This window comes from Triturus cristatus, chromosome 7 (genome assembly GCF_964204655.1).
Source record: "Triturus cristatus chromosome 7, aTriCri1.1, whole genome shotgun sequence".
Classification (NCBI taxonomy): Eukaryota; Metazoa; Chordata; class Amphibia; order Caudata; family Salamandridae; genus Triturus; species Triturus cristatus.
In genome coordinates this window covers 738,398,808-738,416,298 of record NC_140590.1, presented here as the reverse complement: position 1 = coordinate 738,416,298, position 17,491 = coordinate 738,398,808, and the positions used below count along the sequence as shown (strand labels likewise).

The 17,491-nt window shown below is 45.3% G+C and overlaps 1 protein-coding gene across 1 annotated transcript in view; it reads left to right on the top strand.

The window, feature by feature from the left end:
- The window catches only part of ENGASE (endo-beta-N-acetylglucosaminidase), a 244,404-nt gene that overhangs the window by 186,556 nt on the left and 40,357 nt on the right, over positions 1-17,491 (top strand). Inside the window, exons 11-12 of the mRNA XM_085617454.1 lie at positions 553-716; positions 17,225-17,336. Coding sequence (XP_085473580.1) covers positions 553-716; positions 17,225-17,336 — 276 coding nt within the window. The remainder of the gene's footprint in view (positions 1-552; positions 717-17,224; positions 17,337-17,491) is intronic.

Genomic DNA, 17,491 nt, shown 5'->3' with positions numbered 1-17,491 from the left:
GCATAATGTTTAAGCAGTGGGGACTGAAGTGAGGCCATTAGCAGCGGGCAGTAATGAGGCAGTATGGTTTGAGGGAAGTGGTAGTACCAGGGTCATAGGTTGGAGGTCTTTCGGGTTAGGTAGCAGGGCCAGTAGTGAAACCCCAGTATCAAATGTTAAGTGTCAACACCGAAGACATTGGGTGAAAGGCCGAGTAGTACGGAGGCAGTAGGTTTGAATCCAGGAGGTTAGGAGTTAGCCCATGGGCAGACATTGTTCGAGGAGTAAGGCTATGGGATTTAAGGCAGTGGGTTGGACTAAGGCCATTAGCGAGCGCAAAATGCAGTACTAGGGACATTTTTGAGAGAACAAGAGCCAGTACTAAGATTATGTAGTAAAAAAGGCAGTACCGAGCTTGGGAAGATATTGGAAAGTACATTGCAGTACTGACTTATTTTTCTCCATCCTGTTTCGTCTGGATCTGCTTTCTTTTCTCTTCCCAACTCTTCCTCAATTCATGTTTTTTTCCCCCTCCTCTGCTCCCCCATGCCCTCCATCTCATGGTTTCTCCAGGCTCTTCTCCTTCCAGATGCCTGCACCTCGGAAGCTCCTTCTCTCCATGGTCTATAAACTTGTGAAGGGCTCTGATGTTCAGGTGGCCCTGGAGCTCACCACGCAGGACGCCCCCGCCTGCCGCGTGGAGAGTATCGCCGAACCGAACAAAAAGCGCCGTGCCGGTAAGCAGGAGAGCAGAGCAAACGAGTGGTTTGGGGGAAAAGTATGAAGGGAACTACCTATCTGGCATGTACGAGCAAGTACAGGGGGTGTCACAGGATAATTAACGAGCATAGGACTAGCACATGCTGATGTCGACAAGAGTGAGATTCCCTCAGTGACAGAGATAAGAGAGTGGGTGTGCAGTGGACACATCATTCTAAGAATTTTTAAGGGACAAAAATGGTGCCATTCTAATTTTCACATCGAATATTTTGAAATCTATATTTGTTTTATGCTTTCAGTTTCTTTCAAAGAAGACCAGGTTTATTTTATGTTAATTTCAAAAGATTATTAACTAAAATGCTAATAGCTGGGGCCCAAACATGCAAAATCCAAGATGCCAGAACTAGATCATAAGCTTTGCACTCAAAGTGACAAAATGTCATATTGTGAATGATATTTTACACATTTTCACATGTATTTTAACAAAGGCAGGGCTACCAATGAAAGTTAAATGGAAATGCAAGTGTGAGGACACTAGCTGCCCTTTTGTGGACATTTGGGAAAACTAAACATAATTTTTAGAGCAGCTTTTCTAACTGCAGGGAACTTCAGGTCCATTACGGAGGTTGAGAGAAAGTTTGAACCTATAGAATGGCTACATTAGATCAGATCATCGTTGGATACTGAACATTTCATGAGGAAGTTGATATTTTCTATAAGAGTCTTTCCATTTTATGATGGAGGTTGCAGAGAGGAATTTTTGGAACTTTTTATTAAAGTGAGATGCAGAACATTTAGATGCAAAGTCAGACTTTCTAAGAAATCTAACCGTTCGGCATAGAATTTTTGTAGTAGTGTCAATGGGGAACTGGTGTTTGATTGAACAGGCGTATGAGTTGGTGCATGGGTTAGCATACTCTGCTCAGGTTTTGCACTAGATGTCACCACAAGTTGGCGCAGAAAATAGCCACCAATTTATGTAATGTTAATTTCATTTATAGAGTGCACGGCTACCCATCAGGTTTCCTGGCGCTAGGCATAGACACAGATGCTGCTGAAATCAAGCAGTAATTAGAATAACCAGGTTTTTAGAAGTTTGCAGAACAGCAACGGAGAGGTTCAGTGTCTAAGGAATTGCGGTAGGGCTATCCAAAGCTTAGGACCTAGGTATGCAAATGAGCGTCCCCGGTACAGGCCCGGCAGATTCTAAGCACATAAGAAAAGGCTCTGGCTCGCTGATATCCGTTTCCGGCAGTAATGGTAGGGGAAGACCAGGTCCTGTACGTATCTAAGACCGCGTCCAGCCCTGGCTTTAAACATGAAACAAAGAGCTTTGAATTGCACTCTCTTTCCAATTGGTAGCCAGTGCAGCTCACGAAGGATAGGAGTGGCTAGCGCGTGTCTCGGAAGCCGGGCAAGAAATATATAGCAGCTGAATTATGCACAACATGTATGTGACGAATGCAGGCCTTGTCAACTCCCAGATAGAAAACAAACGTTACTGTAGTCCATTCTTGAGAGTATCAGGGCCTGAATGAATGTTCTCTGTGTTGAATGGGGAATAATCCCAAAAATGTAGTTTAATAATAATTAATTTAATAATAAATCTGCAATTTGGGCATGCCCAGAGACCACACTTTGGAAGGGTATCACGCTTGCGCCGAGTTTCAGCCAAAGTCTCTTAAAGTAAGGCTGAAGCAGAGGTGTGAACACTCCTCCATGATACAAACACAGAAATATACCCCCAGTACAGAATTGTCCCTGTAGCCCGAATTCCAGCCTGATCAGGCACCCGCGGATATATGACGGTAATGTAAAAACCTTTTTATAGGCCTTGAGCTGATATTTTTCCATGACTTTGACAAATTGGCCCAGGAATGCTTCATGACCATAATTGATAGTCCGTAGGAGTATTGCACCTATTACTCGTCTTATTGACTCGGTGGAGGCGCTTTCAAGAGAATTGTTCAGTTGGCATATTCTGAAGATTACAGATTCCGCCTATGCCTCCAGGTGCCTTAGATGTACTTTAGCTCTCCCCATTAACGACAGCCAAGCTCCTAAATAGTTATATGATTCAGCGCTTTTGATCTTTAGCTGTCTCAGGCTCCAAGCCTGGCTTATTTTCTTGTGAAGCCTGGCAAAGGTTACCACTTTAGTCTTGGAGCTGTTTGCAACCAATTTGTTGGCTAAGCTATACTTATGGAGGGAGTTTAATGTTTTCTGAATCCCTGATCTGGAGTGATCCAATAGAACAACATGGTCTGCGTATTGAAGGATAGAGCTTTTGGGGGCTTTAATTTTTGGTGCGATAAGGTTAGTGTGTCTCAGAGCAGAACCCATGTCAGCAGTGTAAAGGTTGAATAACCGGGACGCAAGCATGCACCCCTGTTTTAAGCGATTATTTGTCTTGATTTTTTTCTATTAGAAGGTTCCGTGATAGCTTAACTATAACCCAGGTGGAGGTGTATAATGCTACAATTGCTTGCAAAATTGTATTTAGAATGCCCCCACCCTCTTAGTTTGTTCCAAAAGATGTTCTGGTCAACAAAGTAGAGTGTGGCGGAATAGTCTAAACAGCACGCCAAGAGGGGCATCTGTTGCTGATTGGTGGCCTGATGGATTAGATAGAAGAGTTTCACTATGGTATCTAGGGTTGACAAGTTTGCCCAAAACCTAGTTTGATAGGCGGTATTTCATTTACCTTCACCCAATGCTCCAGTTCTTTCAGGAGGACGGAGGGATATTCCTTTGCTTCTATATCCAGGAGGGCAATGAGGCATTCATTTGCTGGATCCTGCCAATAACCCTTCTTGAATATAGGATGCAGAATTGAGCCCCTCCATGTCTCTTGGACCAACTGATAGACTAGGCATGAATGATACAAGAATAGGAGTATTGCTGACTTGAAAACCTGTGCTTGAATGCCATTGGGACAGGTGGCACCGAAATGTTAGATTTTTCTTTAAATTTGACATACTCCATCTGCAGTTAATTGCTCCTCCTGGCTACTAGTTTCCACAGGGGAACCTGGCAGACCCAAGTCTTCATAGCATGCCATTGTAGATAAATATAGGTTCGAGGCATATGAGCTGCAGATTACACACTGTGCATAGATCGCCATCTGGTGTTGGGCCCTGATGTTGCAGTTGTTTTTCTCTTGGAAAGTCTTTAGAAGTCACGAGGTATGTGACTCCTCCTTTGGATGATATTGCGCATGGCCTTCGGCTCCATCCTCAGATTGTTTTTTTCCGCCATCGGGCTCGGATGTGTTCTTCGCGCTCCAGGTCGGAACCGTTCCAGTTTTCCCATTTGTCGCGCAATCCTTCCCCGTTCGACGGTATTGTCTCGATCGTGTTCTCCACACTCGACGCGACTCAACGATCGAAGTCTTCTATTCCGGTCGTCGACGAAGGCCTTCGGGCCTACCTGGGCCTCCTGTCCTAGCTGATGGAAAGGAAGCCATTTAAAAAGTGTCCTCGATGTGGGTCGAAGTTTCCCCACACCGATCTACATGAGGTGTGCAACATCTGCCTCTCTCCAGAACACGAGGCAAGGGACTGTCCAGCTTGCGCCTCCTTCCGATCAAAGAAGACGATTCGGGACCGGCGAGCAAGGAGAACTATGGCTCACTCGTCGACTTCGATCCCCGATGACATCTTCGAAGAAGGCGTCGATGTGCCGGAACAACAGCACACCGAAGAAGGCCTCGTCAGCGCCTCCGAAGCTGATGACTCTGACGTCGAGGACATCACTCCGGCACTGAGGGGCGTGTGTACAGACGTCGACCCCAACCCCAAACACCCCTGCACGCCATTGAAAAAGGCTCCGGTCACGCCTTCGCGCCTAGGTATACACCGAGAGACTGCTTCCCATACCTCGCTTCTGGGCCCGGTTAATAAGCCCCCCAAGCCTTCAGGCAGCTCGGGCTCAAGCCAGCCTACCCTCGGTGCCGAACAACTCTCATCGACACCAGCACCGAAGAAGAAAACGCCCCTTTCCTCGTCCGCGCCGAGCTCGACACCGAAGCACTCGGCGCCGAAGACTGGCACCAGCTCCTCGGCACCGATAACATCCTCGGAGCCGAGCAAGAAACCTAAGAGCCTCGACTACCAAACCTCGATGCTGAAACCCACCTCGGAACCGAGGAAGACAAAAGACATTTCTAAACCCCACAGTTCCAAACAAAGAACCCGTGCCAAATCGATGCCTAAAAAACCCACGGCTCCGACACCATCGGCACCGAAGGATCTGCCCCCTACAGATCAACTGTTTCGACCCAATCCTTACCAAAAAACCCTCGTAAAGGATGCAAAGACTGGGCATTTGACGCTTAGCACCAGAAAAAGACCACTGGACAACCCTGCACCAGCTCCATCACCAAAAAGGAGAGACTTTGCCACCTCCCCTTTGAGGATTCCTTCACCTCCTCCATCTCCTCCTGCTCCTCCTCCTCCCCCACCCCATCATTCTCCCACACCATCTTCAGATGAGGATGATGATGACATTAGCTACCACACAGGGGACGGAGCAGACGACCAACCAATAGGTGACCCTATTCCTACGGGCTCCCCAGAACCATGGGAAGACTATAACATCCCAGACGTCCCGAACGTCCCACAGGACAATCTTTACCCTTCCAGACCCTCCCCACCCCAGAGGACACAAGGGGCTTTAACCAGCTACTCCATAGGGCTGCCCACTACCATGGGGTTGATCTCCACACAGACCCCGTGGAGGAGGATTTCCACTTAGACACATTTGACACTGCACAGAGGTCCACCTCAATTCTGCCCATGCTTAAGGGGGTTATTAAGCACGCACCAGAGGTCTTTAAAGACCCGGTTAGGGCCAGGGTCATCAACCCTCGCATTGAGAAAAAATATATGGCCGCACCAACATATCCAACCTACATTAGAGGCCCCGCACCACTAGACTCCCTGGTAGTCTCCAATGCCAGGAAACGTGCCAATTCCCAGGCATCAGGTGAGGCTCCACCGCCAGATAAGGCACGGCGTCCCAAGCGGCCAACATATGACGTATTGTTAACACCCAAGCGCTCCTAGCCAGATATGACCGGGCACATTATGACGAGCTGGAGTCCATAATGCAACACCTCCCTGACAAATACAAAAATAGGGCCAGCGAATTAATTAATTCAGGAGGGTAAAACCATTACAAATACCTCCATCCGTTGTGCCCTCGATGCAGCTGACACCGCCTCCAGGGCAATAAATACCAGCGTCCTTCTGCGTAGGCATGCCTGGCTACGCATTTCAGGGTTCAAACCTGAGGTTCAGAGTTCCATCCTCAACCACCACTTTGATGAGAAACACCTGTTTGGCCCTAATGTCGACATAGCCCTCGAAAAAATGAAAAAGGACACAGACACGGCAACCTCTATGGGAGCCTTGCAGTCGCAAGCTCCCAGGCGCTCCTTTCGCCGTTCCTCCTTTAGAAGCACCACCAGAGGCTACTCCTCCGACAGCGCCTCCACTTCCTACAAGGCCCCTACCCAATCCACCTTCACTAGGCGTTACCAAAGAGGCGGTTACAGGGGTAAAAACAACAAAGGCAGAGGCAAAACTAACACCTCCCGCTCTGCCTCCACCCCCACCCAGTGACTTCCCTCCACTACCCCCAGACTATTCCACTCCAGTCGGGGGCAGGCTCCACAATTTCCTTCCTGTCTGGGCTACCATCACCTCAGACAGATGGGTGCAACAGATAATTCAATCAGGCTACTGTCTAGAACTAACATCTACCCCCCCCCCCCCAACCATTCCACCCAAACAGTGCCCAATGTCACAGGAACATTTGTCACTTTTAAAGCAGGAGGTGATCTCCCTCCTACAAAAAAGTGCAATAGAACCAGTTCCTACCCACCAACAAAACAAGGGAGTTTACTCCCTATATTTTCTCATACCAAAAAAGGACGGCTCTCTAAGACCCATTCTGGACCTCAGACCCCTAAACCAATACATACACTCAGACCACTTTCACTTGGTAACACTCCAGCAGGTACTTCCACTGCTCTCCCAGAACGACTTCCTTGCCACCATAGACCTCAAGGACGCCTATTTCCACATTCCCGTTCACAACGCTCACAGGACGTTTCTCAGATTCGTAGTGGACGGTCAGCACTACCAATTCAAAGTACTCCCATTCGGAGTCACCACAGCACCACGAGTGTTTACCAAATGCCTAGCGGTAGTAGCAGCACACCTGAGAAGACAACACATCCACTTCTTTCCATACCTAGACGACTGGCTCATAAAAGCTAGCTCATACAACCAGTATGTACAACACACTCACGCCACTATCCAACTACTTCACGACCTGGGCTTCACAGTAAACTACGCCAAGTCCCATCTGCATCCGTCCCACGTATAAAAATACCTTGGTGCCATCATAGACACCTCAAGAGCACTAGCCTACCCCAGTCCCGCCAGGATAGCAAGCATACAGGCTCTTCGCGCCAAATTTCAACCACAACACTCTCTTCCAGCCCGAGTGTTTATGCAACTTAAAGGGATGATGGCCTCTTGCATATTCATAGTACTTCATTCAAGACTCCAGATGCATCCTCTCCAAGAGTGCTTAGCACGCCAATGGAACCAAGCTCAGGGTCAATTATCAGATCTGGTGTTGGTAGACGGTCGTGCCCATCGCTTTCTGCAGTGGTGGACCACCAAAAACTTTTCCAAAGGGCGACCGTTCCTAGAGCCGGTTTCTCAAATAGTTCTAACTGCGGACGCATCGCTCTCCGGCTGGGGAGCTCACCTACTACATCACACCATGCAGGGCAGGTGGACACCTCAACAAAAGTTACTCCACATCAACCATCTGGAGTTACTGGCCATATTCCTAGCCCTAAAAGCCTTTCAAACACACGTTTCAGGCAAGGCTGTCTTAGTCCGCACAGACAACATGATAGCCATGTACTACATCCAAAAACAGTGCGGCACACACTCTGTGCAGCTCTCTCAGCTAGCACAGAGCATATGGAGGTGGGCCATACCTCAAAACATTTTTCTCCTAGCCCAACATGTCCCAGGAGTCCAAAACACCATTGCAGATCTGTTGAGCCGTCAAACACAACAGATCCACGAATGGGAACTTCATCCACATGTTCTTCAACCTTTCTTTCAAATGTGGGAGCAACCACAGATAGACCTCTTTGCCACCCACGAAAACGCCAAATGCCCAAGCTTCGCCGCCAGATATCCACACCCATTGTCCAAAGTCAATGCGATATGGATGAACTGGTCAGGCAGATTTGCGTACGCTTTTCCGCCTCTCCTACTCATTCCATTAGTGGTGCGCAAACTACAGCAACATTCCCTAACTCTCATCCTAGTTGCTCCGACTTGGGCCAGACAACCGTGGTACACCACATTACTGGAACTCTCCGTAGTTCCGCACCAAAAGTTACACCTCTCTCCATGCCTCTTAACCCAGAACCATGGAGAGATCAGACACCCGGACCCAGCTCAGCTCAACCTTGCGATCTGGCTCCTGAAGTCCTAGAATTTGGTTACCTTAATCTTCCCCCTGACTGTATGAACGTCATTAAAGAAGCTAGACGACCTACCACTAGAGCTTGCTGCGCAGCCAAGTGGAAACGTTTCATGATCTATTGTCACAACAATAACGTCAATCCCTTAGATGTGTCTATCCAACACATCATAGGCTACTTACTACACCTACAAAGATGCAACCTAGCCTACACGTCTATTAGACTACAACTTGCTGCCATAGCAGCATATCTACAAAATAGACAGCATCTATCACTCTTCAAAGTACCTGCCATAAAAGCCTTCATGGAAGGCCTTAAGAGAATAATTCCCCCCAGAGTGCCACCCTCACCTGTGTGGAACCTAAACATCGTTCTCACGAGACTAATGGGGCCTCCATTTGAACCTCTACATAAATGTGAGCTTCAATTTTTAACATGGAAAACTGCTTTCCTTGTAGCCATTACTTCTCTCAGAAGGGTCAGTGAGATACAAGCACTCACCATTCAAGAACTCTTTCTGCAAATGCATCATAATAATGTTGTTCTCCGCACTAATCCAAACTTCCTTCCTAAAGTCATTTCTCCCTTTCACCTCAATCAATCTGTGGAACTGCCCGTATTCTTCTTGCAGCCACAAACCATTGCAGAAAGAGCTCTACACACCCTAGATGTCAAAAGAGCTTTACTCTACTACATCGAGAGAACACAACCTTTTCGTAAGACCAAACAACTATTTGTGTCTTTCTCACCACCACACAAAGACAACCCCATCTCCAAATCCGGTATAGCTAGGTGGATTGTTAAATGCATACAGATTTGCTACCCCAAAGCAAAACAAACGCTATCTGTTCCCCCTAAAGCCCACTCTACACTTCCATGGCATTTTTAGGGAACATCCCCTTAGATGATATCTGCAGAGCAGCTACATGGTCTACACCGCACACTTTCACTAAACACTATTGTGTAGATGTGCAAACTAAGCAACAAGCTAGTGTGGGCCAGGCTGTCCTCAATACATTGTTTCAAACAACTGCACTAGATACTGGTGGTCACCGCTAGGAGAGAGTACTGCTATATAATCTATGCACAGTGTGTAATCTGCAGCTCATATTCCTCGAACGGAATATGCTACTTACCAGTATGCACCTGTTCTTGGCATGTAGAGCTGCAGATCTACACACGCCCACCCGGCTCCCCGGCTACCTTTATCTGTTCCAGTTTTATCTTATTTAGATACAGCACACATGGGCATCTTTCCTGTTCCTTACAAAGCTCCATCATTTCCCCGCTGGCGAAAAAACAATTTGAGGATGGAGCTGAAGCCCATGCGCAATATCATCCAAAGGAGGAGTCACATACCTCGTGACTTCCAAAGACTTTCCAAGAGAAAAACAACTGCAACATCCGGGCCCAACACCGGATGGCGATCTATGCACAGTGTGTAGATCTGCAGCTCTACATGCCAAGAACAGATGCATACTGATAAGTAGCATATTCCATTTTTTACATGTAGTGTCCACTGTTATTCATCAATTATATTGACTTGGGTCGATTCTGGGCATGCCCTGTCTCTGATGTATCTATATAGGTCTGCTTGCGCAGTAGGGAATATATGTATAGCCACTTTTGGTCCACTTGCTCACTTTTTGCAGCCCAAAGTAAACATTTGTGTTGTTTGTTTAAAGCCCATAGTCTTATCTTTGTTTCATCTTTGCTCAAGTTTTTTATATGATTTTTCAAGTTTTCTTAAATTCCATATGCTTTTTGTGATTTCAGGGTGTAAAATTATTAGACCATTTTTGATGGGGTCTTTATAGACTGCTGATGTAACCATGGAGTGTTAGCGAGTCCCTGGCGATTTCGGCATTAATTTTGTCCCAGTTGTCCAATAAATATTTGCCAGTTTGCTTCTTGAGGTGTAGAACACTTGCTAGTTTCCAATATGACAGTTTCTTCAGGCAAACAAGTCCCCATTTCACGCTCTTGATCAACTGCCGACGTTTGTCTCCAAAGTGAGAAACCCACTGCCATCTGAGATCTTCCCGTACTTGTGCTGGCTTTTAAAGAAGTGCAAAGAGGAAGGCCGTCACTCTTGGTGCAAGCAGGGATTTAAACAATTTCTAGGGCATTCAGGATATTGTTAGTGACAAACACATAATCAAGGATGCTTATTCCCTTGAAATTGTCTCGAAATTTTGAAACCAAAGGTTTATCTTCTAGTGCATGCTGGAGAGATTTAAGATTATAATTCGTGATGAGGGAGCATAGTGGGTTTCTACCCTGACCTGCCAGAGTGGAGTCCATTGATGCCACCCCTAAATTGCGCAGATTAAAGTCCCCAATGTAGTTTGGAGTGGAATTATGTGTAGTGGAATTATCTGAAGTTGAATTGTGTTTTATGGAGTGTAATTATATTGTTTGGAGTGGAGTGTAATTATGAAGCATAGTGGTAATAAGTGAAGTGAAATTTAATGCCATGAAGTGAAGTTGAATTATGTGAAGTTTATTTTATTGGTTTGTGATTTTGTGGCATGAAGTGGAATGATGTAGAGTGGAAGTGTATGTAGTTGAATTGTTTGGCATGTTATTATGAGATATATGTTGTGTGTAGTGGATTTGTGGGTTGTGGCATTTTTGTGACACCTTCAGCCAGTTCTGATGCTTTACCCAACTGCGCTTTGCATTTTGGACCTTACAGGTCTATACTTATAACAGGAAAAGTGGTGCACTGATGAGGAGGTGGTGCTGTGCTGATGCTAAGATGGTGCTGCGCTGAGGTGGTGCGGCACTGATGCTGAGGTGGTGCTGTTCTGATGCTGAGGTGGTGTTTGTGGGAAACCAATTGCACACCACGGGGAAACGATTAATGCAATACACTCCCTAAAACAATCAAACACACACATAGGAAAACCTTCAGCCACACAACTAGCAAACCAACCAATCACAAACCTAATAAAACTAGTTGCCAGAAATAAGGGTTAGCGGAGGACATCATTTCACAATGACACCACTTTCCACTCCTGGACTTTTCCTTTTACAGATCATTTTTTCAGGCATGCTGGTCCAATTAATTGAATTCAGCTAAATGAATACCCCATCTCCCAGAATTCACTGATTTTTTTACCTGAAGGTATAGATGATACCATTAGAGAACACAGTGACATATGGTCTTATGGTAAACCTACTCTTGGGAGAATAAAGGATGTAACGCTGAGATAAACTACATGTACGAGCAGGTGAAAAAAAGATCATTCAATTGCTTCTTAATGCACATGATGCGAACATGCTGCGAGTTTTCAAGTCAGCACTTTTAGGGAAAGACAGAAAATAGGTTTCTGTGACCTAAGCAAAGCGCTTCAGTAAAATTCTTCAGAGGCTCGTTTAACTTTGCTCTTGTCCCATTGAGGAGGGGGGGTCCATCTGAGACACAAGCCCGGGAATGCCATGCTGCGCCCCCACCCGATTGTCTGAAGTAACGCTGCATGGGTCAGTGGTCTCATGGGACCAGCTGACATCCCCAGGCAGTCAACTCACCTCTAGGTGAGTCTGGCAGCTTATAACCACCAACTTGTTCCTCGGTGACCTTGACAATTCCAATTTTACGTAAAGTATTGCCGATTCCAGGATGTGATGAGTCGTGGGTAGGGAACAGCACTGTTTTAGATCACATATATTTACGATTCGTAACACGGACCGAATTACACGATTTATGGTCAATTGCTGACACCGGGATTGAAACATAAATCCTCGTGGCATGAGATAAGTCCCTAGGCCACCCCAGATCTGCTACTGGGAGGGAATGTGGAGCTACGTGCTGAGCTGCTGACTTTCTAACTAGGGAGCTTGTGATTTAGGGCAAATCAGTTAATCTTCCCATGCCAGAAAATGTGACCTGACCTTGTGTTAGGTAGCTGGTGCTCATGTAAGGCACTCCAATGTCTGCAGGTCGATTTCACCTATAAATAACTGAGAAATAAAAAACTAGAATGGTTTTCTGAGCTGACCTCGTTTTGTTTGTAAAGCCCAATGAGAACATAATTAACCCTCAACCATCTGACTGCACAGTATCCCTAGATTTCTTGTGCCCATGCACAACTTAAAGCCGAGGCTGTGCAGCATAAAGAAACCTTCACCACTAAATAAATTCATCTTGTATTTTTACAGTGCTCAGCTAACAAAAGGTGTCCTAGCGCTAAAGTCTTATATATTTTATACCCTATATTTTCAAATCTTAAATCTATGTAGACACCCATTCCCTAGCCAATATTCTAGTTGGATTATCTGTTGATACAGTTCACTATCCCAAAAATGACATCACCTAATGTTTATAAAGCTTTGGAAGACTTTCAATACAGTGGTCGAAATTGGACATTTTAAGCTGGCAAGCAGCGTCCATTACTGAGCTTGATGGGGAAGTGGGTGCATCCTATTTTATCTTCAGGGATTGGATAGACTCTACAGTGGAAACCCTGGTTCTGATAAGTTTGATCTTCCTGCACCAAAACAAGGGACAGTTGGTTCTCGCCCGAATTAAGGAATCTAAAGAAGGAATGTAAAACCCAGAAAGGAAATTGAGGCGCCATTATGATGATGAAAGTACAAAATTGTATAAGATATCAGTAAAAAAGTATCATTATGCAATTCAAAGGGCCAAATTGAGCGACGTCGCTGACAATATTAGCCAGGCGAAATACCCTGCCAAAGAAATATATATGATTGTCAACATATTTTTTAACCCAGACGTTGCAGGAATAGGTGCCCCTCCTTCCAAGGAGCGCTGCAAACCGCTTGCAATTTATTTTTTGGGTTAAGTCAGACAGATCTATGATTCTTTGAGAGAGACATCAGACTCCCCAAATATATTAAAAGCCGGCGATATATGCAGCAAGCCCGCAGCTGAACTCTCATCCTTACCCAGGGTAACTGAATCTGACATTTTAGGAGTAGCGAGTACAAATTAAATTAGGCTCTCCCCTCGATCCTACTCCAGTTAATATTTTGTTGAAAGGCGGAAAAGCAATATCTTTGTATTTATTGGCCATATACAATTCCTCTTTAATGGTGGGCTGTGCTACTAAGGCTTGGAAGCATGCAATCATCTGTCCTTTAGTGAAAAAGGTGCCCTTTGATCCCGACAAAACCGAAAATTAGACCGATCTCCTTACTTCCAGGGATAAGCAAATGTCCTAGAGACATTTTTAAATGGCCTTCTCTCAAACGTCTTGGAATCTAATCTGCTACCTCACACACAAACAGGTTTTCGACAAGGCTGTAGTACAGAGACTGCACTTCTACTGGCCACAGAGAACTTAAAACTGTCTCTAGACCATGGGAGTTCAGCTGCGCTCATTCTTGATCTGAGTGCAGCCTTCCACACCGTCTCACACACAGTCATGAGAGAAAGGATGGATGCACTAGGAATCTCAGGGAGGTTGTTAAAATGATTAATGTCCTTCCTGGCAAGTAGAACTTTCAAGTGAGTGAAGGGCCTTTTTTGTCAGAAACATACAAGCTGCAGTGTGGAGTGCCACATGGCTCGTCATTATGCCCTACGCTTTTTAACATATATGTGTGTCCTCTTGCTGACATAATCTGTTCCCATGGCTTCACAATGGTATCATAAGCAAAAGACATGCAGATAGTCATTGCATTGTCACCGAATACCAACGCCACCTCTATGATGCTCACTGTATATATGGATCAGCTGGTTAGCTGCATGGCGGCAAGTTGATTAAAGTTAAGCGGCGACAAAACTGAGGTGCTGTTTGTCGGCAAGAACTCCTCACCGTGGGACCAATTTATTTTGCCCCTGTACTTGGGACAGGCTCCCATCCCTAAAGCTGAGGTTAAGAGCCTAGGTGTCATGCTAGACAAGGACATGACCATGGCCTTTCAGGCCAACAAAGTGTCTGGCAATGGTACCGGATTATTAAGATCCCTTAGAAAAACACTTAAATGGCTTTATCTGGAGTGTCGAAGGAAGGTAGTGCAAGGCCTAATTCTCTCTCGTTTGGATTATGGCAACTCTTTATATTTAGGCAGCCCAGCATGCGTCATAAAAAAAATGCAGGTTATCCAAAATGCAGCAGCTTGAGCACTACTAAATATGCCGTAAAGGAGCTCTGCATGTCCAGCACTTGCGTAACTGCATTGGCTGCCGCTCAAAAAAAGAATTGAGTTTAAAACCCTATGTATTGCACATAGATTAAAACACTCTCCAGGTACACATATTCTCCAGCACGTCATCACTCCAAACACAGCCTCCAGAGCATTGACATCAAACAACCAGAATCAAGAGAGCAAGAGGAGGAAACCACTCATTTGCTCCCTTACTGCACGACTCAGGCTGAACAACAATTTGTTGAGTTTTAGGAAACAACTTAAGACTCACCTCTTCATATAATGACTTACCTATTAGTTGCATCTATTTCTTAGTTGGTTCCTCTATTAGTGTCCGAGAAGCCCGTTTTTGGGTAGCTGTTGCGCTTTACAAGACTCGTTAAAATAACATAACCTGTGCCTAACAAAATGAACGTGTCTGTAACGCAACTGGTGCTCATGTAAAGGGCTCTGATGCCTTCGGGTAAAACTCTTAAAAAAAAGAGAAAAAAAAATAAAGAAAGAACAATATGCCCAGCGAGTCTGCCACTGAGGCTGTGTGGTGCTCACCTGTCAAAATGCGCTGAAAGTGCTGAAGACGTTTAGGAGCTCGCTGAGCAAGAAATCTGGCCACACTAAGTATAGACTATTATTTCTGAAAGCAATTACCCTGAGGAAATTTGAGTGTGGGTCTTTCTCTCTCATGGCGTTTGGCCGACATAGCTAAAGAGACCGGATGTTCGCTATTAAGAGTGGCTGCTGCCTCTGTCCCTAACATATAGGGAAATGCCACACAAACTGAGCAAACAGCTGTGGGATTAATTAGTAGGACTACTTGATTTACAGATCCATGGGAGAAGAGTGTTAAAAGTCTGAATAATTAATATAGAGTAAATGCCTGCATTAAAAAAAGTTGGCGTTACAAAAAGGAATCAAATGATCATACGCTATGCAAACTCCTGAGTGACCCAGTATACATAATATTACACAGCAGTACCGTCTCACCCCTTTGCTGCCTCACAAACAAGTGTCACCTGATAACACAGACTTGGTATCAGTATTTAGTGCACACATTCAAAACACCTGGCCGCTGTACGGCACATCCCACCATGCACCTGGAAAAGCCAATATGGTGACTCCTGTAAATGCTTCAAGTCTGACCTGGTTGCATAATGGAGGAATACAGGTTGTCAGCGCTCTCCTCGCTTTGGGGCCTTGAAATAGAGTAAATTGCTATCCACATCGCTAGAGCCCACCTCCTAACAGCACCCTTCTGTGTAATAAAGATAACACCCTTCCCATGTGCTCACAAGGAGCGCTCAGGGAAACAAAAAGGAGGAAGGGGTTAAGGGCGGTTGCATGGTGGGAGGGAAACACAGAGAGGGAAACAAAGACAAATCCTGCCAAAAATGGCGAGTGTTTCGGGGCGAGACTGTGGCATAACATTCAGAGCTGCCGTCTTTGAAACCTGTGGGAGAAGGTTCGAGTCTCAGTGGCATCTCACCACGTGCTTTCCACAAATAAAATGCTGAGACATGCCGATCTGAAACATTTAAATAAAATGCCAAAATGCTGCCAGTAATCGTGCCTTTGTGCAATTTCAAAGGAGTCTTGACGGAAAAAAACAAGTGTGTTTGTCACTACTCCTTAAGGCACGCCATTTAGTTGGGTCTGAGGAGCGATTTTTACTGCTTGTGTCCTGTAAATAACGGAGAGGAGAGCGAGCATCTGTAAAAGATAAAGCGCAGCGTCCATGAAGCGGGTGCCGCACTGAACCAGGTAAACCCATGCACTTGTCAAAACAGTGCACGAACACAAAAGGAACAAGCCGGCACATGAAGTAAACAAAACACGAACGCTTAACATGAGTAGAGGTAGCCCAACAAAAAAAAAGAGTGCTCTCAAAGTATCTTAAATACCCTGAAGAGTAAGAACACATGTAACAGGGGCAGTTCTCATTGGAGGGTACAAAGTCCAAAAGGAGGGACTACTAAGCATATTCACCAAACACAAGCCAGCATTCACACAGGACAGTAAAAGGAACCAATGAAAAAGATGGGCGGTGCTTGAAACTCATATTGGGGATACAGCTGCCTAGGCGAGACCTAAAAAGGGAGGAAAGAAACCGAAGCAAGGCAACTGAGATTGACATGAAAGCCATCCAACCTTGCGCTAGGATTAGCTCTGTGGTGTATGGTATATAATGATGTCTTCTGACACCATTGGATCCATTGGTTAGTTGAAGCAGTCTATAGCGGGCCTGCAAAAACAGAGTAAAGAGAACTTTTACCAAAATAATGTTCAAGTACCAGCTGTTAAGCATTCTGGGTTCTCAGAACATGAACAAATAAACTTTATTTTTCTCTTAGAAATGCAGAAAATGTCCTGGTACTAGAACTGTGTAGTTCCTGCATTCTTTATGGAACAAGCTGCAGCAGCTGGGCTAAATGTGTCGTCTACTCGTACAAGGTGCTATGTGCTAATGTATATTTGTTGCTGTATTTTTAAAAGTTGAAAGTGAGAGTTTGCTTTAATCATCTATGGCATCCAATTGAAACATCTCAAATGAAAGATTGGCATAACTTGGAGTTGTAATTGAGTTTTAGAGCCACGTAGTTCGTAATTCCTAAGCTAATTATTACTAAATGCAATATCCTTCTCTTTCTGTGTCTGGAGCACATGGTAGCTATCTTTATGCATTTCAGGAGATGTGCTCATTTCAAGCACAGATGCAGAAACGTTGTTTGAGCTGCATATGCTAGGCCTCTTCCCCACCAAACAAAAATAGTTTTGTGAAGGGTTAGAGCACGCACACATTTTTAATTCCACTTAAATCACTGTCTGCTCCTCTTATGCACGCCTTCTTTGAATGTTGCCCCACTAATTCATGGTTGATCTCCTCTCTAGTGCCACCAGCCATACACACTCGGCAACCTACCGTACTAGAAGAGACCCATCCCACCTATGAACGGTTAACTGGCCCCTGCTGGAAGCAGGACGATAATGGCTGGACGCAGAGGTGAGTGTGAGTGACATGCACTGCAAGTTGTAAACCTGCCACCATAGTAGTTTTCCTTTGAAATGGTGTGGAATTACTTTTGGAAATTTACAAACATTCCCAGTACTAAACATGGACAATGGAAATCTGCCCATGGACAAATTCCCAGGCGTACC